Consider the following 25,528-nt stretch of genomic DNA (forward strand, 5'->3'; position numbering starts at 1 on the left):
GCTGGATTGGAGGCCTTTCGATATGTCAGGGGCAAATAATCAATTCGAGATTAATGAAGTGCGCGGACCATTTGACTTTTGTGTACTGAAATGGCTTTTCGATCATCTCGTTCAACATTTCTGGAAATCCTCTCGCAACGCGTTTGATATTTAAACCAGGAAACCAAGAAGGGAGGTACAAAACTACGAAAAATTGGCGTTATGGAATATTTGTGATCGAGTTTTGAGTAGGCTTACGAAAGGGCCAGGACGTCAGGATCGCGGAGGCTTCGGGAGTGAACGCCTTCATCGTTATGTCATTGACGTTCTCGACAAGGGAAACTAGGGGATCATCGCGACGCTCTGCCTCATACCCATATGTAATTGAAATTATAATAGAGGCGGCCATTCTGACAAAAGAAATTGCGAGGGGTAATTCAACTGGTTAAATGTGTTCCTGTGGGTGACTCACGTCTCTGTGTGGCGCACAAAATCCTCGGGCGCTTCAAGCATGTCAACCAAGAGCTCATGGATTTTGCGCATCTGTAAAGGGCGGTAGGAAAGAGCCGCAGACGACCGTAAACTTTGATGATAAAATCGCCTGTGTTGTCTCCATGTATTTCCGTAGCGCATCAGCCCTGCACTATGGAGCGACCAGCCAAGTCTGTAGAATTCATTAGAGGGATGATTAACATACTACGAATTACACTGACAGCTCTGTTGTGAGGAGGGCAGGTCTATCTGAATAGTTGTATGATCTTTTTTCGAGAAGGTCTCTTGCTATTTGCTCAGAGTTGATAACGATGACGTGTTGTTGAAAAAGGCGGTAGTGTATGATTTCGCCTTCCGAGTCAACGAGAAAGTAAGCAGTCAGGTGTGGGAGAACAACAACATAACTAGAACGAGTGTACCGTAGGTCTTGCCCCATTTCTCATAGGTAATCCACGGTGCAGTAGAGTTGATTTCGAGTGCGTTACCCACGATAGGAAGCGATGAAGGGCCTGGAGGAAAAGACAACGAATTCTTGCCTCCTCGTCTCCGGGCAAGATGCCTTGTAGACTCCAACAGCACAACAACCAAGAGAGCCAGAACAAGACAAGGTGTACTCAAACTTTCAAACATGATTTAGGTGGTTGGAGGGATTTCGAGTTAACAGACATGAGTGTGTGTTATATGCACACCGTTACTATCAGGGTCAGATCAGCTGCACGTACCCTCAGGCTGGTTCATACTTCCCCATGATCTGATCCTTGTTTGACGGAATTTTTATGCGTGGTGCTATTGGAGACGGAGCTCCCAGCGATTTGGAGAGGGTGTGATGGATTGTCACAACATTCTCCACAGAAAGCCTCAGATAGGCATTGAATGTACTGCCTTTTGCAGTAATAATAGCGTCAGCCAATGATAGAAAATACGCTATCAGGTGAGGATGTGCTAACTGTGACTCGTGCCTCTGATGACATTTAGCGGTCCCACTAAAGTGATTAGACTTGTGGCTTCGGAACTTGTACAGACAGTACACTGTGGCTTGAAAGGTCCATATCAACTTATAGTTATTTTTACGAGTGAACAACGTTGGTGATAAACTGACCTCTATCACTTGGCTCCTTCACAAAACCAGGAAATTTCAAAGAATGATCAGGGTACTAGGAGAACCACGCATACACCTCACAAAGAAGACTTCTGAGTCTCGTTATCATATGCCACATTAGTATACGTTGCACAACCAAAACCCTTCAAGTTGTCGGAGTGTATTGACAGACAAATACTATTATCGGTTAGGTCCTAGAGTTAATAACATACTATGTCACGAGTACTTTTATCCGCTCCATTGTTTTTGGACCGAATAGGGGATCCCACGACAAGGACGGAATGTTCTAAGAAAGGGGCATATAGGCGGTGCGAGAAGACCTAGATTTCACTTGACCTCGTCAGAATGATATCAACTGTATGTCGGAAAAATCCATTTTACCGGATCAGATCTTACAAATGTCTGTAGCGTTCCTGAACGATCTGATGGTCTGAGCTGTCGCAGACCAGAACCTGATCAGAATCGAAACAGAAAATGATCGGGCTGATCAGCTGAAATAAAAAAGTAAGAGACTCAGATTGTTTCTGGCCAGACACAATCTGAGTGTAAGAGAGTATGAGTGGGTCAAGATAGATGGAATCAGGAAGGCTCTGTTTGAAAGTTTGAGATTTGGATCAAGGTATTTACTATTAGTATCACAACACAATGGGATCCACACCCGTGTACAGTGATTCTGGACCTTCTGGGCATGCAACCAATCAGTATGCTTTCCAAGTACGCCTTGGTAGCTTAGTTGGTAAAGCACCAGACCATGAAAGCTGGAGTCCCAGGTTCAAGCCCTGGCCAATGCATGTTTTCTCATACTATAAAACAAATGTCATAATTTGTCAATTAGAAACAGTGTAGTCATTAATTTCCAAAACGTAGGAACATATCATTGTCAACTAAGTCATTCAAATAAAATTGTCCTTCCTTCAAATTGAAAGCCCTGATCATATGAGCCCCCCAAACTAAGTATTTAGCCATCACCAGCTCAAAGTCTTTGGCTTCAACATACAAACGAGCACCTGACCATCTAGTCCTCGGATTTCCATCTGATAGCCTGAACATCTTGACTAACGCAATGTCGAATGAAGAGCACTGGGTGAAACATCGACAGATGCTTTGGAGTCGAGCGGGAGTTGGCTCCGGAGTGTCTGTATTTACCAGAACACAGTCAAAGCGCGGTGTGACGTTTGCGTGACGCTAACGCCCCAAGTTCGAGCTTTTTTTAGCTATAACTGGTATAAGTCTAGTCATTTCAAGCTGCTGTACACCTATGTGACACCAAAAATCTTACTAATTAGTAAATGGGCTGTAGCGTGATCTCCTCACTAATTAGGCGGCTCAATCCTAGCTGCAGCACTCAAGAGTAGACTGTAGGTTGACAATATAGTGCGTGGTCCTAACCCTAGCTGAGACTTAAGTAATTCCTTCTCACGTTTCGCTCGGACCGTGTTCAGTGTCTCCATCGTTACCTATACATGTGTGCTCATCGTCGACAACGACAAGCACAACATTTCACTCAAAAACTGTCAAATTTTGACCATTTTTTTTCCTTGTCAGTTCGTAGTTTAATTGTATACTCTCCGTGCTATAGAACTACCATATAGAACTACCAAACAACGCTATGTGTTGACTGGTCTGTGCACGTCTGCTGGCCGCTCCCTTAAATTCTAACTCCGACTTTCTTGCTAGCCCCGCCCCGGACCTACCCAAAAACTCCTCGCAAATATTCTCATGCCTTATCATCCCCATCATTGTCGTCTCAACACCGTCTGCATAGTCCTCTTCTTGCTGTTTGCTGTGAACTCATCCTTACTCCGATCACATCAACATCTCAGTACCTCAATCCTTGATTATTCAGAGCATTTATGAGCCGCAAGAAGTATTCTTTTCTCACCTCTTCTTATATCCATATGATGAGCTTGCGTGACAGTGGGCTGTGACATGTTACTTGGTCGACCCTCACAAAAATTCATCAAGACCAAGTTGAATTTGAACACCGCCGTTGAGAGGAGCTCAAAAGTAAGTAAGCCTTTTATCCCCGGCTAGTCAGTGCATAGTTCAGCATATTCTAGGTAGAAATCAACCTTATCACAAAATGCTCTCAGAAATTGCGCAAAATATTGGTGTTCCTGCTGAGACACTCGAGGAGCATGGTATGTATGATTCGTATATGACAAAGCATAAGTGCGAAGGTGAATAGTTGTCATGATTCAAGTATCATGTGATGATTCACTATCTGACTGTACAGTTGCTGTGCTTGTTACCACAGTCTTGTTTTTACGAGTGGCTCTCCTGTCTCTGTAAACAACATCTCCATTTCTCTGCCTTTCTGCAGTATGTATCTTCCGAGCCTCCACCTCTTCGGTAGTCAGTTTTACCCACCTGCACTGTTGACTTTGCAGCGCTGAAACCAATTTTTTGACTTCCTTCCTACCACCTATCTTACTTGGATTACACATCTTTGGGAAAGGCCATCCCTTAAGTTTGACACCACATTTCTCTACAATTTTTCTCTCGTAGTTGTTATAATTCATTTGTACGGATGATGCAATATGATCTTCATCAGCAATCAAATCTATATTCAATTAGCTGATGTAGTGATACAGATAAATGACCCACCAAGACCATCTTGGATAAGTCTTTGACACTGACTGATCAAGTTGTTGAGTGGTCGAGCATGGTTTGCTGTTGAGATGTTGTCTAGTAGTAATATCACAATTAGCCCACATCAACGACAATTATAAAGGGACAATACCTAATCCGCTGACAGTCCAAGCCTCAAGTTTCAGTGCTTAGCGGCACAGATCAAGATCCAATGCATGTTGGATAAACAATTCTGCTTTTTGGGTGAAAAACATCTTCGGTTCGGAAAACTGCTCAATACCACCCCAAACAGCAACATAAAAACCTTCAGTGCCGGTGCGCTTGCAGATAGATGTCCACTAAAATATGCTATCAATGTAAAATAAAAATACTTTTTTGATGGTTGCTTACTTCGCGGTCCATAGCGGTGAAAGTTGCATTGACATCTTGCAGGATTGCCTTCGGATTTGTATGCTTGGCTTGTAGTTTTGCACTTTGTATATCAAGGATCTGTAGTTAAAGTTGTTGTTGTTCTGCAGTGGTTAGCTTCTTGTATTGTTTTAATAGGCTTCTGTTTTTTGCAATGAAATCAGTAAGTCGATAATGATCTCCATGCTCACGACCTTGTAATAATATCAATAGTAATGAGTTAGTTGGATTGTGAGAAGTATACTTACCGTTGTTTGCAGCATGTAGCTGTTGTCGGATAAATGCATTCCATACATTGGGACAACGATGCTGTCTTGTGATTTGACTGCCTGTGTATAACTGTGAATTTGTCCACTTTAATGACCTAGTAGTTTATGGTGAGTTTTTGTATGGTTTTAAAAGTAGTAAACAATATGTACCGTCCATGCTTTTGAGCAATTTCATTGGCTTCTTGCTCGTATCCCTCCTGGGCAGTGACTATATCATTTGTTAGCTCTACAAAACGTTCACGGTGATGTTTTTTTTGTGCATCAGTGAGCTTTGGTTTATGCCGTTGTATACGAGGCGCTGTAGTGGGAGCCATACAAACAGAAGATATATTTGCTAACCATTCAATTTGTAGTGTACATGTTACGATAACACAATTTCCGGACATCTCCTTTCCTTTTTATTCTCCGCTTTAACTTTATACTTTAAGTGCCACGCGGCATTTCCCTTTCTCGCGCCGTGTTGCCTTTCTTTTACTTTTAGACTTAACTCTCTCACGCAGTGGAGCTGGCCATACGGGCTAGGCCCTATGACATCATCAGCCACTGCCTTCATCAACTGTATAGTACACATGTACAAACAAACCTGTAGTAGTATATATACCCCAATAGATCCAGGAGACTCCTCAGCGAGTCCTCCTGTTGTATACCAACTAACTCACTGCAGCCCAAGGGGTACCCACTCCCCATCTTCCACTACCTTTATAGTGTGTTCCTGTGTGCGCCAGAGTAACTAACTCTTGGTTGTTACATTAGGACTTGCTCTTTCTACTCTCTCGCACGTGTGTGCAGAAGTCCCATCATTTGGGCACCCGGACTCCAGGGTGAAGGAAATTGGTTAGCGGTTAGGAATATCCCACATAGCAGATAGGTGCGCTCCTAGCAACGGCCTTGTAGTGCTTTGGGAGAAGAACCCAAAACCTTTGATACGCGGCCCCCAGCGTTAAGGGGAGTACCTTAGCTCAGCAGTCGGTGTGGAACCACTGTTGATTAGATTTAAAATACAAACTTTCACTTTTGAATACCTCTGACCAGGCCGGGCACTTGCCTCCGCCAGTCTGGAGAAGGGTTGACAGCTTAACAAGCGGACCACCCCCTGACAACCGTTCGGACCAGGGTTTATTACGTTTACATTTTTATATACTTTTTCAAATACTATAGTGTGGGTAGTCGGAGATTGAGATCCGATACTCAGCTGGGAAGAGGTTGATCCGCAGATAGCAAGCGGGGACCCCCAGTTACCTATTTTTACGTTACCCAAAGAGAACAAGTCGACATGTCGTCGCAAGATATGAATGCGCTACTGCACGCAATGCGTGTGCAGATAGCGGAATTAACCTCGCAGCTCGCCGAGATACAGGCCAACCCCCCTGTAGCAACCCCCTCGGTAGAGAAAAAGTTTAACAAGAAAGTCGAATTCGTCGCTGACCCTGGCGCCTTCGAAGGAGACCGAGCGTGATTTGCCGAATGGTGGATCAAGCTCCAGATTTGGGTCAAGGCGAACTGGGACGCTTTCGCCGACGATTTTGAGGTAGCCACTGCGGTGCTATCTCGCCTAAAAGGACCTGTGGCGGGTCAATACGCCCAAGTAAGACTCCAGGAATGCTACACCGCGGGTGTGTGGCCTACCTGGGACGATCTCAAGAAAGAGATTGAAAAATATTTCAAACCGCAAGCTGAGCGAGACTGGGCGCGTCAGCAAATCCGTTCCTTCAAACAAGGAAACATGAGGACGGATGATTATGTCACCCGGTTCCTGGCCCTCTCCATCCAAGGAGGGTTAGGTAACGAACACGCAGTAGAACTGCTGGAACGCAATGTGAACCCTCGCATTGCAGAGCAGATCTACCTGCAGGATACAAGAAGTGACGACCTGGCTCTAGCAGCCGAGGAAGTCCGACGAGTCGGTAGGGCCATGGAGCTCTACGCTATGCACCAAGGTGGCGGGTCCACCAAACAAACCACCACACCCCAGAGGCGCCCTGGGTCATCAAACCAACATCATAATCACTCTCACGGGTTCAAGCCGTTCGGGCTGCAGCCAGGACAGGGTGCTCCTATGGATATCGGCGCGGTCCAAGGCGGACAAATGCGCAGATTCAAGGGCAACTGTTACAACTGCGGCCAAGAGGGACACATGTCCTGAGACTGTAGAAACGGGGCGCAGGCTGCCCAACAAAAAAATAATCAAGGGCGACAAGCGCGCCAACTAGAAATCGAAAAGCCGGACAATCGGCTCAACTCTTTGGCCGGTCGTTCTTACGACGAAATCCGGGCCTTCTTCTATGACCAACAGGTCAACAAAATGAAGGCTCAGGGAAAAGAATTCGGGGCTTAGGTCACTTGGGTACCTTAGCTCCTGGTAAAAATGAAGTAAACCACAACAAAGTGGCCCCTGCTCCGGGGTGTTGCACGAGCAATAACGGAATGACGGGGATGGCTCCCCAATTTGTAAATAAGTTTTTAAATTTGTTATCAGAAGTATGTACTTGTATGAAGAAATGTAACTGTAATATTTATGATACTACCGCTGCACCAGCGTCTCCCTTGGAGCGTGGCCCCGGCGAGACAAACACTAGGGTGCTTGATTCTGGTAAAACAAAAATAGAAAAACATGTGTCATTCAAAATTTCTTCTTCTTCTTCTTCTTCTTCTTCGGAGCCACCCTTTCCCGAAATCCCAAGGCGTGTGTTGATGCGCACGTATTTATTCCAAAAGGAGATCCGTTTAGACGTTGGCGTGGAAAACCTTGCCAGGGGCAAAGTACACTCAACGAGCGCACTGCTTGATTCAGGCGCTAACGGGATCTTCATAGATCAGGTCTGGGCAGAGCGAATTGGACTCCCCCTTGTAAAATTAGAAACGTCTATTCCCGTCTATAACATTGACGGTACGCTTAACGCAGGTGGCTGTATTACACACAAATGTTCTTTTGTGGTCGAATACCAAGGACACAGAGAACGAGTCACTGCCGAGACTACCCAACTAGGGAAGATTAATTTAATCTTAGGCTGGACCTGGCTATTTAAACACAATCCTGAGATCAACTGGCAGACAGGGGTTGTCACATTGTCACGTTGTCCCCAGGAATGTGTAAACTTGGGTAAACCAAATCATGTCCGTCACAATGAGCGTCTCGAAAAGTTAAACGCTAGTCACGTTTACGAGCTCAGATCTTTAGAAAAGATCGACGATAACGATGATGAGGTAAAACCTGAGGAAGAGATTAAGAGGCTGGTACCTCCCGAGTACCACAACTTCTGGAAAGTCTTTTCAAAACACAAATCAGAGCGCTTCCCAGAGGCTAAGCCTTGGGACCATGCTATAGATTTGAAAGACACCTTCAAACCAAGGAAGGGACACATGATACCGCTCTCTGCTCCCAAAAGAGACGAGGTATCTAGTTTCATAGACGAACAACTTAGGAAGGGTTACATCAGACCTTCCAAAAGTCCTATGACGTCCCCGGTGTTCTTCATTCCTAAAAAGGATGGTAAAAAGCGAATGATTATGGACTATCGTTACGTGAATGAGCACACAGTTAAAAATGCGTATCCGCTGCCTTTGATTAGTCAGCTGGTGGACAAATTGGCTGGCGCCAAAATCCTGACAAAGATGGATCTCAGATGGGGGTACAACAATGTACGAATCAAAGAGGAAGATGCTTGGAAGGCCGCATTCACGTGCCACCGAGGATCTTTCGAACCCCTTGTTATGTTCTTTGGGTTGACCAATTCACCGGCGACCTTCCAGAGCATGATGAACGAGATCTTTGCGGATATGGAAAACTGTGTCGTCATTTACATTGACGATTTATTAATATTTACAAAGTCGGACGATGAGGCTGAGCATGACAGGATCGTGCAAGAAGTCCTTCGACGCTTACAGGAACGGGACCTATTCGTTAAACCCGAAAAATGTAATTTTAAAGTAAAGGAAGTAGACTTCCTCGGTATGATCATAGGCCAGAACGGAATCAGGATGAACCCTGAGAAAGTTCAAGCTATTTTGGAATGGCCAGAACCTACTCGCGTCAAAGGAGTTAGGGCTTTCCTAGGCTTAGGTAATTTCTACCGAAGGTTTATTGAAAACTTTGCAAAAATCACGAGACCGTTGAACGATCTCACCAAAAAGGACCTTGTTTGGCAGTGGGGCGCCAAAGAACAGGAAGCTTTTGATAAACTTAAACAGGCATTTACAACAGCACCCATATTGGCATTCCCTGAATTAGACGAAGAGTTCCGGCTAGAAACCGACTCTTCTGACTTCGCCACTGGGGCTGTTCTATCAATCAAATGCCCTGATGATCTTTGGAGGCCTTGTGCCTATTTATCACATAGTTTGTCGCCTACAGAGCGCAACTATCAAATATACGACAAAGAGATGCTGGCCATCATTAGAGCTTTAGAGCACTGGCACTACTTAGAAGGTGCTAGGCACCAATTCGAAATTTGGACCGATCATAAGAACCTAGAGTACTTCATGACGGCCCGAGACCTGAACCGGAGACAAGCCCGCTACGCGGTGTACTTGTCAAGGTTCAATTATAAATTAATTCATAAGCCAGGAAGCTCAATGGGGAAAGCGGATGCTTTATCTAGAAGAGAGGATCATGCCAACGGCATTGAAGATGACAACAAAGGTGTCACCCTGATAGATCAATCAAGGGTTGCCAATGTTAGAATCGGGCAAGATTCTGCTCTCCTAGAAGTCTTCAGGAAAGACATCTCCCCAGAGGAAAAGGCACGCCTTGACGGCAATGAAAACTATTTATGGAAAGACGGGCTCTTTTATTTCAAAAACAAAATCTATGTGCCTGAGTCCGCAAGGATCAAGGCAATAGATAGACATCATGACACTCCAGTGGCTGGGCACCCTGGATGGCAACGTACGATGGAGTTGATCTCCAGAAACTACATGTGGCCGGGCATGGTCAAAGACATACAGGAATACGTAAAATCCTGTCTGAGATGCGCCATGGCCAAGAATTCCCATCAACCGCCGGCGGGTAAACTCATGCCGAACCCGATACCAGCTGGCCCCTGGCAGGATATATTGGTGGACTTCACGACGGATCTGCCCGAGTCAAACGGGTACGATTCAGTAATGGTGGTAGTAGACCGCTTCTCCAAAGAAGTGGTATTCATACCCACCAACAAAACCATCACCGCCGCCGGTACGGCAGACCTATTTAAAGATTTTGTATGGTCAATCCATGGGTTACCAGAAACAGTAATCTCCGATAGAGGACCGCAATTCGCTAGCGAGTTTACGAAAGAATTGTGCCGGATGCTGGGCATCAAACCTAAATTATCCACGGCGTTCCATCCGCAAACCGATGGACAAACGGAGAGACTCAACCAGGAGTTGAAACAGTATCTCCAGATATTTATTAACGACAGACAGACAGATTGGGCCAAGTGGCTAAAGATAGCCCAGTTCTCTTATAATATTAAACAGTCGTCGGCTACAGGAAAGGCACCATTCGAGGTTACTAGATCGTACCTCCCCAGAATGGGTGTAGAACCTGGCAAAAGCAAAAACGAGGCTGCTGGGAACATGGCAAAAGACATGAAGTCTGTCTTGGACGAAACGCGCAAAGCGCTATTTAAAACTGCGGAGCAGATGAAAGACAGGGCAGAGCGTAGACGCTCTAAGGCCCCTGATTACAAGGTCGGTGACCTGGTCTGGCTAGACACCGACCACCTGAAATTAAAAGACCGGCAGTCTAGAAAACTGACCGAAAAGTGGATTGGCCCTTACCGGATTAAGGAAGTCAAACCTAATGCGGTGGAGCTGGAACTCCCAAAACGAATGAGGGTGGTACCCACGGTTAACATTAGCCGTGTGAAACCCTACAAAGGACCGCTGCCGGGACAGCGTGTAGACCGGCCCAGTCCGGTGGTAGTCACCCAGGAAGGTGAAGAAGAGTTCGAAGTCGAACGGGTGGTAGATGCACGCTTGAAGCGTGGAAAATTAGAGTTCCTGGTCCTATGGAAAGGCTATGGAGACGAGGACAGAACGTGGGAACCAGAATCCCATCTGGAAAACTCCCACGACGCTGTTCGCAAATTTTATTCTAGGAATCCCTCAGCTCCCAGGAAGCTTAGAGGCATGGATTCAAACCTTTTTAATTCCCTCTTTCAACCTATGCCCGAAAATTTTACCACTACCTCCGGAATTTGGTCTCGCCTGGAAGTCGAGCCTTAGAAGGGGGGTAGTGTTACGATAACACAATTTCCGGACATCTCCTTTCCTTTTTATTCTCCGCTTTAACTTTATACTTTAAGTGCCACGCGGCATTTCCCTTTCTCGCGCCGTGTTGCCTTTCTTTTACTTTTAGACTTAACTCTCTCACGCAGTGGAGCTGGCCATACGGGCTAGGCCCTATGACATCATCAGCCACTGCCTTCATCAACTGTATAGTACACATGTACAAACAAACCTGTAGTAGTATATATACCCCAATAGATCCAGGAGACTCCTCAGCGAGTCCTCCTGTTGTATACCAACTAACTCACTGCAGCCCAAGGGGTACCCACTCCCCATCTTTCACTACCTTTATAGTGTGTTCCTGTGTGCGCCAGAGTAACTAACTCTTGGTTGTTACAATCAAGGCCTTTCTTCTATGCTGGCTAGCGGGAGCAAGTACTGGGGCATCCTTGGCACTGGAATTTTGGTATCTGGGCATTGGAGGCGTAGCTGCCTTGCCCTTGCTGATGTCAGTTGATATACCCCCAGACTTTTGAGCCCTCTCCAACAAGTGATTGGTCGGCGCAAAGTGAGTGTTTATGTAACGAAGGAACTCGGAACGTGATTGCTGTGATTTGGCCAAGGCTTTGTTGGAGGATTTCCTCACATTAACAAACAACATTTGAGGATGGTTTTTATAGCTGGGCACATTACTGGATAGCGTGTGTAGTGACAAATAAGAGTCGGTGTCAGAGTTATGCAGCTGCTTGGAGCCGGAGGACGAATGAGGCGACAATGGGGTGGTGGTGGAGGCTGCAGGAGTACTGCTAGGTTGGGGAGTGGATGTGACCGGCAAGTTACCACTATTGGTCTCACCGTCAAATGTGGTGAATGTTGCATCAAATATGTCTTCAGTCATTATTGAATCAAGGGACTCAACATACGTCCAATATTTGTCAGAGCTATTCAGTGAAGGTGGGCCTGTGTCGTTGACGGATGAGTTGGAGATGGGATTAGGAAACTGCAGGGTAATGTTGTTGACTTTGTGACAGTCCTTAAGTACCCTGGCAAAAGCAACATATAAAAACACATACCTGGAAGCTTCAGATGATCGGGAATGACAATGGACTCCCAGAAAGCTTTAAAACAAGCCTTGCAGAGCGTAGGTGCCACAGTGCTCTCAAATATATCTTGTATCAAGGAAACAGCATCTTGTACTGCATGACTCCACTCATTCTCTGAAACCGCAACTGTAAAAAATGATTCCCCGAGTCCTAAAAACCTCGATTTCTTCATCTCAAAGCAAGCCGAAAGACAAACACTATGATCAAATTTCTAGAAATTTGTGTGAACTAGAACGGTAAACAAAAAGTGTGAGGCTCACCATATTAACCCCAAGGTCCAGATAAGCTAATCGGTGCTCTGCTTCTCTGCTATGAATGGCACACATAGTGTCAGAAGTGGTAGTGATATTATCTGTTGTGATAGTAGTGGTAGTAAGAAACACCTAGGAGTGTGTCGTAAGGCAGTGACTGCACTTAACTTGGCACGTGTGAGTAAGCGTCAGTGTGATTTGTAGAGTTGGTGATAAGCAGCCATTGGCCAAACTAATTCTTCAGGAAACCTTTATCAAATTGGCTGCTCTGCTGAATAGTGAAAAGACAGCCCAAAATAGCTCGGAATTGAGTGTGACTGACCATAAGTGCACCATTCAGTGCCATGTCACAAGCTGGCCATTTCAGCTTATCGAATGAGTTGTAGACTATGTCCTGGTGTAGATATCCTGATATGACAAACACAAAAATAGCAAACCATCAAAAACCGTTTAGCAATTGACAATCCAGTACCACTCATACTATCAATATAATCAACATAAAATTGACATTCTTATTCATGTAAATGGTATCATAAACTACATCTGGTATCAAAATTCATTATATTGACATTCTTTGAAGGCACTCCTGCATCCTAGAAACCTCCTCAAATAAAACTTCATCTTCTTCATCGTCGCCGTTATCTAATTCTTGAGAATTGATGGTATTGTTGTGCCGTGCAGAGTTATTGTCTTTGATATCTCCAGAAAAGCCTTTGAGATTATAAATCTGCTGTAGACGATGGCGGTGAACATTGTTAACATGCTGACGGGTGAGATACATGGCATTAATTTCCAATGCAATATACTCATCACCTGCAGTACCCTCAGCCGTAGCAAGCAGATGTGCATCCTCAGCATTAACCCACTCATGCAGCCTCCTGATTTCAACATTAAGACATTTGATTTCCTCTTGCGCACGAATAACCTTGAAATATTTCACTGCCAGTTCACAATTTGATGGCACAGCCCATGGTTTCTTTAGAATGTCATGACATGAACGTTTCAATAGTTCAAATTCACCCAACCAAGCGTACAACACCACCTGGGAATATTCTAGGACAGGTACTGGGTTTTTTTGCTTGGCTGCAAGCTTGTTGTACCTGTCTAACGCAGTCCGAATGGCAGAAGACCATTGACTGATAGCTTTAGAGATATGCTGTCATAGCTTGTAACCTGCTCAGGTAATGAGGTGAACAAGTGAATGTTAGTTTTGGTGATTCTGCACCTTTGTGCTACCTATATATTTTCATTCCTTTCTCTATCTATTCTTCTATCATTCACTATTGATTGTGTTCTCTATTATTTCGCCTTTATGGCTGCTTTGTTTACCTTTGTTTACAAAATTTCGGACAGTACTGCAGAGTCCAATGCTTCCTATTCTCTAGTTACTCACATTGGACTCTAGGTACTGTATACCTGTCATACTCTCTAATAATATAGTTACTCACATTGGACTCTAGTTCCAGTCCCTGATTGCTCTCAGCAAGTGGCTAGACACTTCCTTCAAGCTTTGTTCTTAATAGGTTATGAGCCCTGTGCTCTAGCCATCTTCCTGACCTCATATCTCACCATCCAAGCGTCCTACTGCTTATCCATCGTAACCATTGTCTTCTGGGACTCTTATTATCTCATCCATCACCTCAGATTACTCTGATCTCATCTTGATCTCCAACAACAACTCCTTGTTGCAAGTTACCCCCATTTCGGACGCTTTTTTGGTCTTATCTGCACCATATCTCGCCCAATCCTTATCTGATCGTCCTGTAACTTCTACCATCGTCTTCTACGGCCTAAATAACCCTAGGAGACCTGTCAGAGCGGTTGGATTTGAGCTGGACCTTTCTGTGAGCCTTCATCATCATTTGACCACCTTTTGGCCCCCTATTCCATATCTCCACATCCTGTGCTTCACTTCTTGTGATATTTGGGCCATCTATTACTCTATAAATTTTTCCCTATACCTCTGAATTGGTGGCAATCCATCCATCTTATCTGTCTCTGCATCAATTTCGACTTTTTGCCCTATTTTTCGCTTTTTGGCATATCTAGTGTGTGCATAAAGCTCCAATCTTCTCTACTCTGTCCATTATCAGATAGAACAAGCCTATAGACTGTGAAGCTCGCCTGCATTGCCTCAGTTTGCTGTTGCCTAGAGCCTCTCTCAGTCTGTGGTGTTTGGGGAGCTTAAGTCACTTTGTTGACTCATATACAAGCCCTATTAACCAACACTGTCTCGAGGCGATTTCTCTGTTAATATCAGTGTGGAATTGAAAGAGGAACACAGGCGTAACCCTGTAGCAGCACTAGGAAGCCTTAGCACCCTCCTGGATCGCTTTTGGACGCTTTTTGGACCCTATTTGGACCTATCCTTGCGCTTTCTGACCCTCTCCATATCCTCTCTCTACCGCCTCACCATCTTATCTGCTCGCCTCCTACTGTTGCCCATTGTCTTTGCCACTATTCCATCGCCTATAGCCGTCTCCTACATCATTTATCATTGCTCTATTGTCTTATACAACACCCATCATGTCTGACTCTGATCCCAAGTTCCATCCCTTGTCTGGCACTAACTACCCCCAGTGGAGTGGTGAAATGCAAGCTTGGTTGATGACCAAGGGACTGTGGAGGCTCGTCTCTGGCGCTGAAAAGTGTCCTGGGACTGACGCTGAAGCAATAGAGAAATGGGAGTTGAGAGCTGAAAAGGCTGCTGGTGCATTATACCTCAATGTCACCAAAGAGCAGTGCATCCATCTTGATGGCATCATTGATGATCCTGTCAAGATCTGGGAGAAACTGGCAATTGTGCACGTCTCTAAGAAGCCTGGGACGAGATTTAATGCCTATGACGACTTCTTCTCTATCAGAAAGAAGGAGGACGAGTCCCTGCAGTCTCTCATGACCAGAATTGATGAAGGCATGCATCAGATTCAAAATCTTTGTCCTACTGGCTTCTCATTGTCTGAATTGGACGATGAATTGACATGCATGGCCATGATTAGGGCGCTTCCTGATCAATATGCCCACTTCACTTCATCTCTACTACTTCTGGGCACCTTGGATAAGACCCAGCTCAGGGATGCTTTCCTTGCTGAAGAGGTCAATCGCCGTCGTCGTGCTGAAGTCGATTCTGCCTTGCATTCTTCGTCTACCACTGCCAATAGCATCTGCACCCATCCTAACTGCCATCATTGCAACCAATCCACCACCTCTACTCGCGTTCAGTGTGATTTCTGTGGTTTACTTGGTCATACCCAAGACAAATGCCACAGATACATTGCTAGTCGCCAACAGGCAGTGGAGGGTGCTAAGAATCGCTACAAGCGCGGCAATAAGGCTCAGGCAGGCTCCAGCAACTCTCAGAATACCTCTCAGCAGCCCAAATCTTCGCCCAACAATGCCAATTCATCTACTGTGGTCACTGAATCAGCTGGGAATGCAAGTCTTCGTTCCATTCATCCCTCTGATCCTCATTGCCCTCTCCAACTTGATGCTGACATTGATTGGAATGCAGACACAGGCGCCACTTCTCATATGACACCTCATCGTCATTGGGTGCACCACTATACCCCATATTGTGTGCCAATCAAGCTGGCTGATCACACTGTTGTCTATTCAGCTGGTGTTGGTACTGTGGTGTTTAATCCTGTGATGAATGGCAAAGTGGCTAGGGCTGTGGAATTCTCTAGAGTGCTCCATGTACCAGATCTTCGAAATAATCTCCTCTCAGTCTTGTATTTAACTCGTCAAAGTGGTTTCAATGTCACTATTTCGTCTCATTCCATGTCCTTTATGCGTGACAACACTCTCTTGTTCACTGCAACTATCAATGATAACAATGCAGCATTCCTTGATGGATCTACTGCTACTTGTGTTGAATTGGGACATTGTACTGCAACTATACCACTTGATTTGATGCTCTGGCATCGCAGATTGGCTCACCACCATCATGCTGATGTCAAGAGACTGATACAGAGAGATCTGGTCACTGGGCTTACACTGGAATCCAAGGCTGCTCCTGATCCTGTCTGTGAACCGTGCTTGTCTGGCAAGATGCATGCCAATCCATTCCCCTCATCTGATACTCGCTCTGCTCATCCTTTGGACCTCATCCATTCTGATGTACACCAAGTCTCTTCCCCCACATTCTCTGGTTATCGCTACTGGGTCACCTTCATTGACGATCACAGTCGATTCCGTGTTGTTGTGCCTCTCAAGGCCAAGTCAGATGTCTTTGATGCTTTCAAGAGATTCAAGGCTTATGCTGAGACTCAATTGGAGCGTAAAATCAAGGCTCTGCGCGATGACAAAGGTGGAGAGTACATGTCCAAGGAATTTGAGCAATTCACAGATGACCATGGGATTGTCAGACAGCATACCACCAGGAATTGTCCTCAGCAGAATGGTGTGGCAGAGCGAGCAAACAGACTTCTGACTGAGCGTATCACTGCCATGTTATCAGAGTCTGCATTGCCTAACAGCTTCTGGGGTGAATGTCTGTCCGCTTTGGTGCATGTCTGGAACAGGTGTCCCACTGATGCAGTGGCCCATGCCACTCCATTTGAGTTGTGGTATGGATGCAAGCCTGACATGTCTCACCTTCGCGTTTGGGGCTGCACTGCTTATGTGCATATGCAAAAGGACAAAAGAGGCGTCTTTGGCTCTCATATGGAGAAATGTGTGTTTATTGGTTACCCTGAGGGGTACAAGGGATGGAAATTCTACAATCCTACCACCAAGCGCACTGTTATCTCTAAGAGCTGATTTTGATGAGTGCTACTTCCCTGGCTTGAAGAGGTCTTCTGACAATGTCCCACCTCCACCTCCCACTCCACCTTCGCTATCCATGCCATTGGGCCTGATTGAGGATGTCCCTGCACCAGGTCCAGGGGGAGATATGGGCCCACCAGCTGCACTTCAGCAGCCTCAGCCATTGCCTGACAATGGGCCTCATTTGGACCTTGATGCAAAACCACCTGTGAATCAACCTCCTGAGCTTCTGAAGGGACGTAGTTTTCAAACTGTACAGTTGTCATAACCCCATAACTTGCCCTATACAATAATGCATCAGTCATAATATAAACAAGAATGTATCAAGAATGCTCACTCAAGCTGGGTGACTTTTTCGAGTGCACCAATGTAAACTGGCACCCTTACCTCATAATCAGATTCCTGAGTAAGTCTTGTGAGATACTCGAGTTCTTCTGTTCTCCATTGCTCATAATCTGCACCAGTGAAACCACGAGTATCTCTGAACTTGTCAAGCTCTGGACCATACTCCTGAAGAATGGCTAACACTTGTTTATAGTTGTTCGAAAGAAAGTTACCTGCGGTGGATCAATATTGTGACATTCAGTAAATAAATTGATATCAATTGATACGTACTAAGTTCTTGATATTTATCTTGATCCCACTGATTGAAATGTAGGTCGAGGTATTGGAGCCAATGGAAATGTGAAGCATGTTGTATGACATGAGCTGTACTATTTAAGGATGAGAAAATCTGTTTGCACATCTCCATGTCTTCCAAACCAAAGCCTTTGAGATAGAGGGGGTGCTTAGTGAGTTGGCAGGTGCAATTGTGAGCATGGCCATAGAAAGAGTTGACAGCCATCATCAAGTTCTTCAATTCCGCTTGATTACTCAGGGAACTACGTGAGATTGTTTTTGCGAACGAGAAACCAATGTCGTAACCAATCACCTGGTTGGAGCCGAATACACTGAGAAGCTTATTCACAGTGGCTAATGCATATTTTGCACTGAAGGAACATATGAGTCAGATCATCTGACGTCAGGACCATATAAGCACCTACAGTTCTCCACTGTGTCGCATTTCCACTAGTGTCTCAACAATACCATGACGACAAGCCAATATGAATATGCCTGTTTGTTCAAATATTTTGATAGTATGATCATCGACTGTATTGGCTACAGTCCAATTATCTGTGCAAATGTCTGGTGGCTCTTCATCTTGATGTCCAAACAGCATTGTCTGTCTGCATAGATGAATGATCCTGAACGCCAGGTCAATTATGCACTTCATTCTGGAAAACATCAACATCTTCATTGCTTATAAGGTAGGGACTTTGGAATATGTGTTCGTCTGCAGAACTAGCACCATCACATCGTTTTGCCGAGTTGTTACCATCCATGCCGTGAATTTGTGCAGGGACTAGTGGAGGATCATCTGGCAACCGTAACATAATGTAAGATACTACAAAGCCTAGACAATAGAGAAGCACCTTGTAACCACAGGCCGGGCATGCAAAACAAATACGCCAGTCAGGACAATCCCTACCGAGTAGCTTGTTAACCTTAGCCCGAACTCTTTGCAGTATTTCTAAATATATGTCAAATGCAATTGATAACTGATCCCGAAACATTTGGACATACGTAACCTGGAAACAGTGTTATAAGTTAAGACAGTCACACGAGAAAGTATGAGTGGGATTACATTGTTGAGCGCACATAGAACTTTTGCCATTGCCTGGGTGCTGAAGGAGGATTGATGCCGTTTTATCTGATGATAAATCTCAAGTGATTCCAGGGATATAGCAACAAAGGGCTGTATAAGAGAACATCCAAGGAATTAAAGAGACATTGGCTGCTTCATTAGCTCCCTGAGAAACAGGTAGTTTGTCCACATAGCCTTGGAAGTATCAGCACGCTTGTACGTCTAAAAATGGGACACTTAACTTGTCATGTTGACTGCTGCAACCTCAAATTTAAAAGTTGATTGCATGTCTTCAGTTGGACGTTTATTGTACTTCCAACATAGATAAGCTTTGACAAGATCAGAAAGTTGATTCTGCCAGTGTTCATGCATACCACAATGTTGTTGTACGCGTGTACAATGATCGCTGCGTCTACGTCCAAAAGAAGAACCACACATACTAAATTACTGTAAGCTGCTAGACAACAACAGACATTAATCAACCAACCTTGTAATCATGCTTGCTCGGGCGCGTTCCACTGGATCAAACTTGTATTGACCGTCTAGCCCACATTCATCTTGAGAATCATGGTCATATTCTCGCTCTTCTGTAGGATTGTCAGTATAGCAGTTATACGAATCATACATACCATGCTCCTCGAGTGTCTCAGCAGGAACACCAATATTTTGCGCAATTTCTGAGAGCATTTTGTGATAAGGTTGATTCCTACCTAGAATATGCTGAACTGTGCACTGACTAGCCGGGGATAAAAGGCTTACTTACTTTTGAGCTCCTCTCAACGGCGGTGTTCAAATTCAACTTGGTCTTGATGAATTTTTGTGAGGGTCGACCAAGTAACATGTCACAGCCCACTGTCACGCAAGCTCGTCGTATGGATATAAGAAGAGGTGAGAAAAGAATACTTCTTGCGGCTCATAAATGCTCTGAATAATCAAGGATTGAGGCGCTGAGATGTTGATGTGATCGGAGTAAGGATGAGTTCACAGCAAACAGCAAGAAGAGGACTATGCAGACGGTGTTGAGACGACAATGATGGGGATGATAAGGCATGAGAATATTTGCGAGGAGTTTTTGGGTAGGTCCGGGGCGGGGCTAGCAAGAAAGTCGGAGTTAGAATTTAAGGGAGCGGCCAGCAGATGTGCACAGACTAGTCAACACATAGCGTTGTTTGGTAGTTCTATATGGTAGTTCTATAGCACGGAGAGTATACAATTAAACTACGAACTGACAAGGAAAAAAAATGGTCAAAATTTGACAGTTTTTGAGTGAAATGTTGTGCTTGTCGTTGTCGACGATGAGCACACATGTATAGGTAACGATGGAGACACTGAACACGGTCCGAGCGAAGCGTGAGAAGGAATTACTTAAGTCTCAGCTAGGGTTAGGACCACGCATTATATTGTCAACCTACAGTCTACTCTTGAGTGCTGCAGCTAGGATTGAGCCGCCTAATTAGTGAGGAGGTCACGCTACAGCCCATTTACTAATTAGTAAGATTTTTGGTGTCACATAGGTGGTTCCCTATCGATTACAATGCATTCTTATACTTCTACGGTAACCACGGGGATCAGCGAATGAGCAATGCCAACACTACAATAGCAACAAGTCTATCAGGAGCATTAAAGGAGAGTGTAGGATAGGATACATGTTCGCATGATGAAGGAGCGTGGTCAGGCGCCGAGCACCTGGTGAGCCGGATTGATTTGGACTTCTGCCTTGTTACATTCCCCCCTCCAAGGGTTGACAAAACCGGATAAAACCGGTCTCTGCCGAAGCAGCCATTGTTCTCCATGGAGTAACCATTGTTCTCCTAGGAGTCATTATACTGTAGCGAGTAGCACCTCCGACTATAAGTAGTAGGGGGTTTAGTATAGGAATACCTCAGTCGTTTCTATAGCCTCTCGGGCAGCGGCTGAGGTATGTTACATTACATTTATTAGAGATCACCTTAAACTAACATCTATTGTAGTTTCACTTAGGTAAATAATAAAGTCGTTTCTATAGCCTCTCGGGCAGCGGTGTCGATGATGAGAACTGCTGTTAGAAAACCACACACAAAACAAACTAACACACAATCCTCCCAGATTCCACGGAACTTCTTTATGGGCTTTGCCTCCTAGAACAGTGGAGTGGTCTGGTTGTTTGTGGGGTGGTACGTATAACAATCCTTCAAAGTAAAACCCAGAGATGTATGAGTGTGGGTTTTGAGGAGGAGGGATAGTTGAATTTATAGAAGATAGGGGCTTAGTGACGAGTATACATGAGCACTACCTTGCTAATTGTAGCACAAGGTAGGTTTGAGAACAACGAGGATGACGAGGTGACGAGGTTCCCAGTGATAGCAGGCTCCTGACGCACAGACTGTAGTGCTCAGAAGGACTCTAATTGAAAGGGATGACAATCACTTTCAAAAGCGACAAGTGACGATGACAGCAGTTGACAGTGGTAGCAGTGGGAAGTGTTGTGACCACACTGGATCACAAGTAGCAGAGTAGTGAACTTGAGAGTAGAGAAGAAGTCTGGATTGGAGTTCCTTTTTTTTTACAAGGTAAAATACAGGGGTTTATATAGTAAAAGAAAAGTAGGCTATACACAGTATAGCTGTGCAAAAAGAATGAGAAAGAACATGAAGGAAGGAATTTATGCTGACAAATCCTGTGTAAGTAGTACAGGATAAGATTGTCAAAAAAAGGAAAAGAAAGGGATAGAACAATGAATGCTGTGAGTAATGTCACAGGTTTGTACAGCCATAAAGTAAAGTCCAATAGCAAAAAGAGAGCAGGAAAATCATGGTGTCATGGGAAGATGCAGTAAAAAAAAAGGCAAGGCAAAACACTATCAGTATCAACATAGTTGCTTTATTGTCAGTCAGGCATTCTAAAAAATATGTGTCCATAAAAATGATTCAAAAATCAAAAATAATCGCACTGTCAATGAATGTTCTGCTGAAAAAAAAAGAAACTGGAGCCACCGGTCCACCACCTAGTCCAAATCCGACAGTTCCATGGCCTTACCAATGGACTGGTTGTGTTGGGCCACCTGATCAAATGAGGGACGGAGAGGAGTAGTTCCAATTTGGAACAAGTGAGTCCCAGGCAGCGTGTGATAGGTGTAGCTGTAGCGAAGATGATGGACAAAAGATAAGTGTACCCAAGTGAATTGGACAGTGATGTACATAGGCAATGCAAGGGGACAAACCTTCTCCAGCTCAAAAACTACCCACCCACACTCCAACCAGGCGAGACAAGTGACCAATGACTTGATAGTATACAATAGAAGATCAATGTCATGAAGATGGACCTGTTGCCTAATTTGGACCGGCTGCCGGGGCTTTGCTGATATCAGCAGTAGCACATGGTGGTCAACGGATTGGCGACGGAAGCGGATAGAGAGTGGTGACATCAGATATGGTGGGGGAGCAAAGAAAATGAGGAGGAGGAGGAGGGTGGAGGTGACGAGGAGGTGAACTAAAATGGGGATCCAGAAATAACCGTCAGGTGAGAATAAAAAGGAGAGGAAGGGGCCCATGGTGGGGCTAGGCAAAGGAAGGGGAGTAAGGGAAACGACAAAAGCGAGGGCGCAATGCAATGTGTAGCCAGTGGCGACGCAAAAATTTGCCGAAATGCCGAAACGCAGAAAGTACCGAATGGAAAAGCAAAGGTGAGCGTGACTGGATTGCCTAATAGAGGTGATGCTGATCAGCCACAAGTTCGAAAAAGGCAATATTAATGACTATTCCACGTGGCACTGTGCCTGTGTGGCGCAAAGGCGAGTCTTTTTGAATATTCGCTTCATTCTTAACACCTGTCCATGCTACCAATCAACTTTGGTGCATGACAGCGTGGAAACTGTATAGTATTTCAGGTAGTTTAAATATTACTCTCAATCTCCCAATTTTTGTTCCTTGAATACAGTCATTAGTATTATACATGCTTGTGGTCATAGGGTAAGAGAAATATTACCTTTTATGCCTGTATCCTCACAATCAGGAGAATTCATCACAACCACTGTGTTAAACTGCGACAATAGATTGTTTTTTCCGCTTGGCCTGGCTTTGACAGAATCTACCTGCATCAGGAAAACCCCAGATAGCTATTATAGCCCATATAGCACTATATAGGCTCTTATAGCTGGTATAGCTGGTATAGTTGGTGTAGACAAGTCCCTATTATATAGCTCTATATAGCTAGGTTTGTAACTATACCAGCTCTGATAGCTGCCTATAGTTTGTATAGCAAGACTGTGGCTGACAACAAAAAATCTGCCAGCTGTGGAAATTGAACCCACAACCACATGTTAACCGCTTTTTTGAGCTTACTAAGCATATACATACCAAAGCACTTGTAGGCTTACACAAAATAATATACCATGTACTATATATAATCACTTTTTGGACTTAGTGAAATTTCTGATAAGTTATTGGTGTAAGCTGCCTTGTATCTATGGACTTTGAAATAAGCAGCTACCTGATAAAGTACTTCCTATAGCACAACTAAGTAATATTCTGACAATTATTCTGATAATTATTTTGACTGGTTTAAAGATGCTTTTGTCAATTTCTTTTAACTATTTTCACAACTATTAGTAAACTATGAGAGTGGTCATAGATAGAGTCCAGCTATATAGCACTATAGGTAGCTATGAAAGAGACCATAGATATATTACCTGGTAATCAGACAATAAGTAGCATTTTTGATGTTGGGATCACTTTTATAAAATAATTGGACTCACACATAAGATTCCTAGAGTATATAGTAAACAATCAACATTTTAGTAAATTACTGACCTACAGCTGCTATAGCTCAAAATCAACTCTCATAGCTCATATAGCCTTACTACTGTACCTGTAAAGCTCAATACCAACTCCTATAGCCGGTATAGCTGGTATAGTAACCTGCCTAGCTATATAGCTATATGGTTTTTCCCAATGCTGGTCATTCTCCAGGTCAACATTGTTGTCTAGGCTATCTAAACAGAATTTGAAGCCATGGAAGATATCGAGGTTTTGAAATGGAAGGGGTAGTAATCTGGTTCCACGATGTGTATTTGGGTGAGTTAGTTTACTGTTAAAAAAGACTTTGAGTGCTGATTCAAATCCAGAACACTGATACTTCTCCATGACGTCCAAAATGCTTTGCTGACATTTATTAGGGTATTTTGCTATGACACTCCTTTGGTCTGGAATTTGGAGCGAGGGAATCTGTCTTCTTTATTATCCATGGTCATTCTCAGATAGCTCTGGAAAGCAACCACCTTTTCACGATGCAGGAGCCATGTCACCATTTGTGGTGCTTCATTTCTTTTATTAGAAGCCCTCCAACCATCTTTAGCAAAGTCAATATGGAAGTGCTCAAACATCTTGGTGTTGTAATTATTGGTGGTTCCAAACCATGTGATGAACTGGCAGTAGTGGAGGAGAGAGTGGAATTAAGGGATGTTCAGGTGTTCTCTTATGTTGAGTTGTACCAATATATTTTTATGTTTGTGGAAAGTGTCCAAAGCATCTGAAAGGTAGCCCAGAGTGGTGTCGTCATGAGTGGGATACTGTGCTATCTGGATGAAGTCCAAGAGGGGTCGGTATGCAAGTATAGCGCTCCTGGGTATTTTTCCAATCAAATATCCTAGCAATATATGGCCCATATCCTTTCTCTCTTCTCCTCCAATCTGGCCTAATGCAGAGATTCTATTTTTGAAATGACGAACACCATAATAAGCAGGAAGGGAGGAAATGTGCTGATCAAGCTCCTTAGGATCCATAAGATCCTTGCACCAGTTCACCATATGCTTAAAGATTCCTTGGTATAGTTGATGGAGAATATTGGGGGAAACAGATAAATGAATGTCACAATGAGGGAAGTTGAGCCAGAATGGCTTGTAAACACCACCAAAGACCTTTTTTTCCTTGCACCTCTCCTGAAATTAATTGGAGGAGTTTGCATTGACTTTAGCATCATGAATGACTTCCTCAGTCCAGGTCTGTCTATGTGGCTCCCCAGCAGTAGATTCTGAGAGCTCAGAAGCAGGTCTTTTGCATTCGGGACATGTGTCATGCTTTGTATGATAAAATTGGATAATGACCAAACCAGGGATTGAACCTGGAACCTTCTGGATACATGCCAGCTGCTCTACCAATTGAGCTATATGGCCAAGGTTACAATGTAGGATCTTAAACATGACATGCAACCACAGACGTCTTACACAGAATAGCTGCTGCATACTGGGCTGGCTTACAAATCAGAGGTATTATCCTATGGGGTATTGGTATGTCAGAGTATATTCTAACATTGTATATGTCACAAGACATTGTTCTGGATAATCTGCAACATAGCAAGCCAAGATAGGATGGACTCTCCTTATAGCACCATCTCCCCCTGTAACATTAATTTCTTCGATACCAGCTCTCTTCAAAGGCTCTAGTATAATCCACATTGACTCATGAAAAAGATGCTGAACTCTTGAAGACTTCTCCTTTACAGTAAACTGAGATCTTGTGGCTTTATTGACCGTCAGATATCCTATAAGTATGCAAGCATGTTGGCTTGGCTTATGACATATAGCTCTGGGTATGTTGCCAAGTGTGAGATAGACAGGGTAGGCTGATTTAGAATTAGAGAGTTGTGTGAGCTGGGTTTTGTCCATTGCAATGATAACAGGAGCCAAGGCTTCCCCAGAT

The 25,528-nt window shown here is 44.3% G+C and overlaps 5 protein-coding genes across 5 annotated transcripts in view; 2 read left to right on the top strand and 3 right to left on the bottom strand.

The window, feature by feature from the left end:
* SERLADRAFT_472311 (uncharacterized protein) overlaps positions 1-1,170 on the bottom strand; it is a gene marked incomplete at both ends in the record, with an annotated part of 2,348 nt that extends 1,178 nt beyond the window's left edge. Inside the window, 5 exons of the mRNA XM_007320507.1 lie at positions 77-183; positions 238-389; positions 452-643; positions 693-822; positions 891-1,170. Coding sequence (XP_007320569.1) covers positions 77-183; positions 238-389; positions 452-643; positions 693-822; positions 891-1,101 — 792 coding nt within the window. The remainder of the gene's footprint in view (positions 1-76; positions 184-237; positions 390-451; positions 644-692; positions 823-890) is intronic.
* Positions 1,171-6,112: 4,942 nt separating this feature from the next.
* Positions 6,113-7,174, top strand: SERLADRAFT_440060 (uncharacterized protein; the record flags this gene model as incomplete). The annotated part of the gene is made up of 3 exons (XM_007320508.1): positions 6,113-6,256; positions 6,317-6,947; positions 7,029-7,174. 3 exons carry the CDS (start codon positions 6,113-6,115, stop codon positions 7,172-7,174), a joined length of 921 nt encoding a protein of 306 aa, XP_007320570.1.
* A 4,254-nt stretch (positions 7,175-11,428) lies between these two features.
* SERLADRAFT_440062 (uncharacterized protein) lies at positions 11,429-13,536 on the bottom strand (the record flags this gene model as incomplete). Its single annotated transcript, XM_007320509.1, has 5 exons — positions 11,429-12,069; positions 12,123-12,363; positions 12,413-12,535; positions 13,005-13,445; positions 13,504-13,536. 5 exons carry the CDS (start codon positions 13,534-13,536, stop codon positions 11,429-11,431), a joined length of 1,479 nt encoding a protein of 492 aa, XP_007320571.1.
* Positions 13,537-15,731: 2,195 nt separating this feature from the next.
* SERLADRAFT_394623 (uncharacterized protein) lies at positions 15,732-16,181 on the top strand (the record flags this gene model as incomplete). Its single annotated transcript, XM_007320510.1, has 2 exons — positions 15,732-15,838; positions 15,915-16,181. A coding segment is annotated over one exon (185 nt), but the record flags the coding sequence as incomplete, so codon positions are not given.
* A 1,322-nt stretch (positions 16,182-17,503) lies between these two features.
* Positions 17,504-19,541, bottom strand: SERLADRAFT_440064 (uncharacterized protein; the record flags this gene model as incomplete). The annotated part of the gene is made up of 9 exons (XM_007320511.1): positions 17,504-17,727; positions 17,786-17,878; positions 17,933-18,159; positions 18,214-18,392; positions 18,439-18,623; positions 18,678-18,740; positions 18,794-18,894; positions 19,342-19,441; positions 19,484-19,541. The coding sequence occupies 9 exons, from the start codon at positions 19,539-19,541 to the stop codon at positions 17,504-17,506; spliced, it is 1,230 nt and encodes a 409-aa protein (XP_007320573.1).
* Positions 19,542-25,528: the final 5,987 nt, after the last annotated feature.

This window comes from Serpula lacrymans (genome assembly GCF_000218685.1).
Source record: "Serpula lacrymans var. lacrymans S7.9 unplaced genomic scaffold SERLAscaffold_9, whole genome shotgun sequence".
Classification (NCBI taxonomy): domain Eukaryota; kingdom Fungi; phylum Basidiomycota; class Agaricomycetes; order Boletales; family Serpulaceae; genus Serpula; species Serpula lacrymans.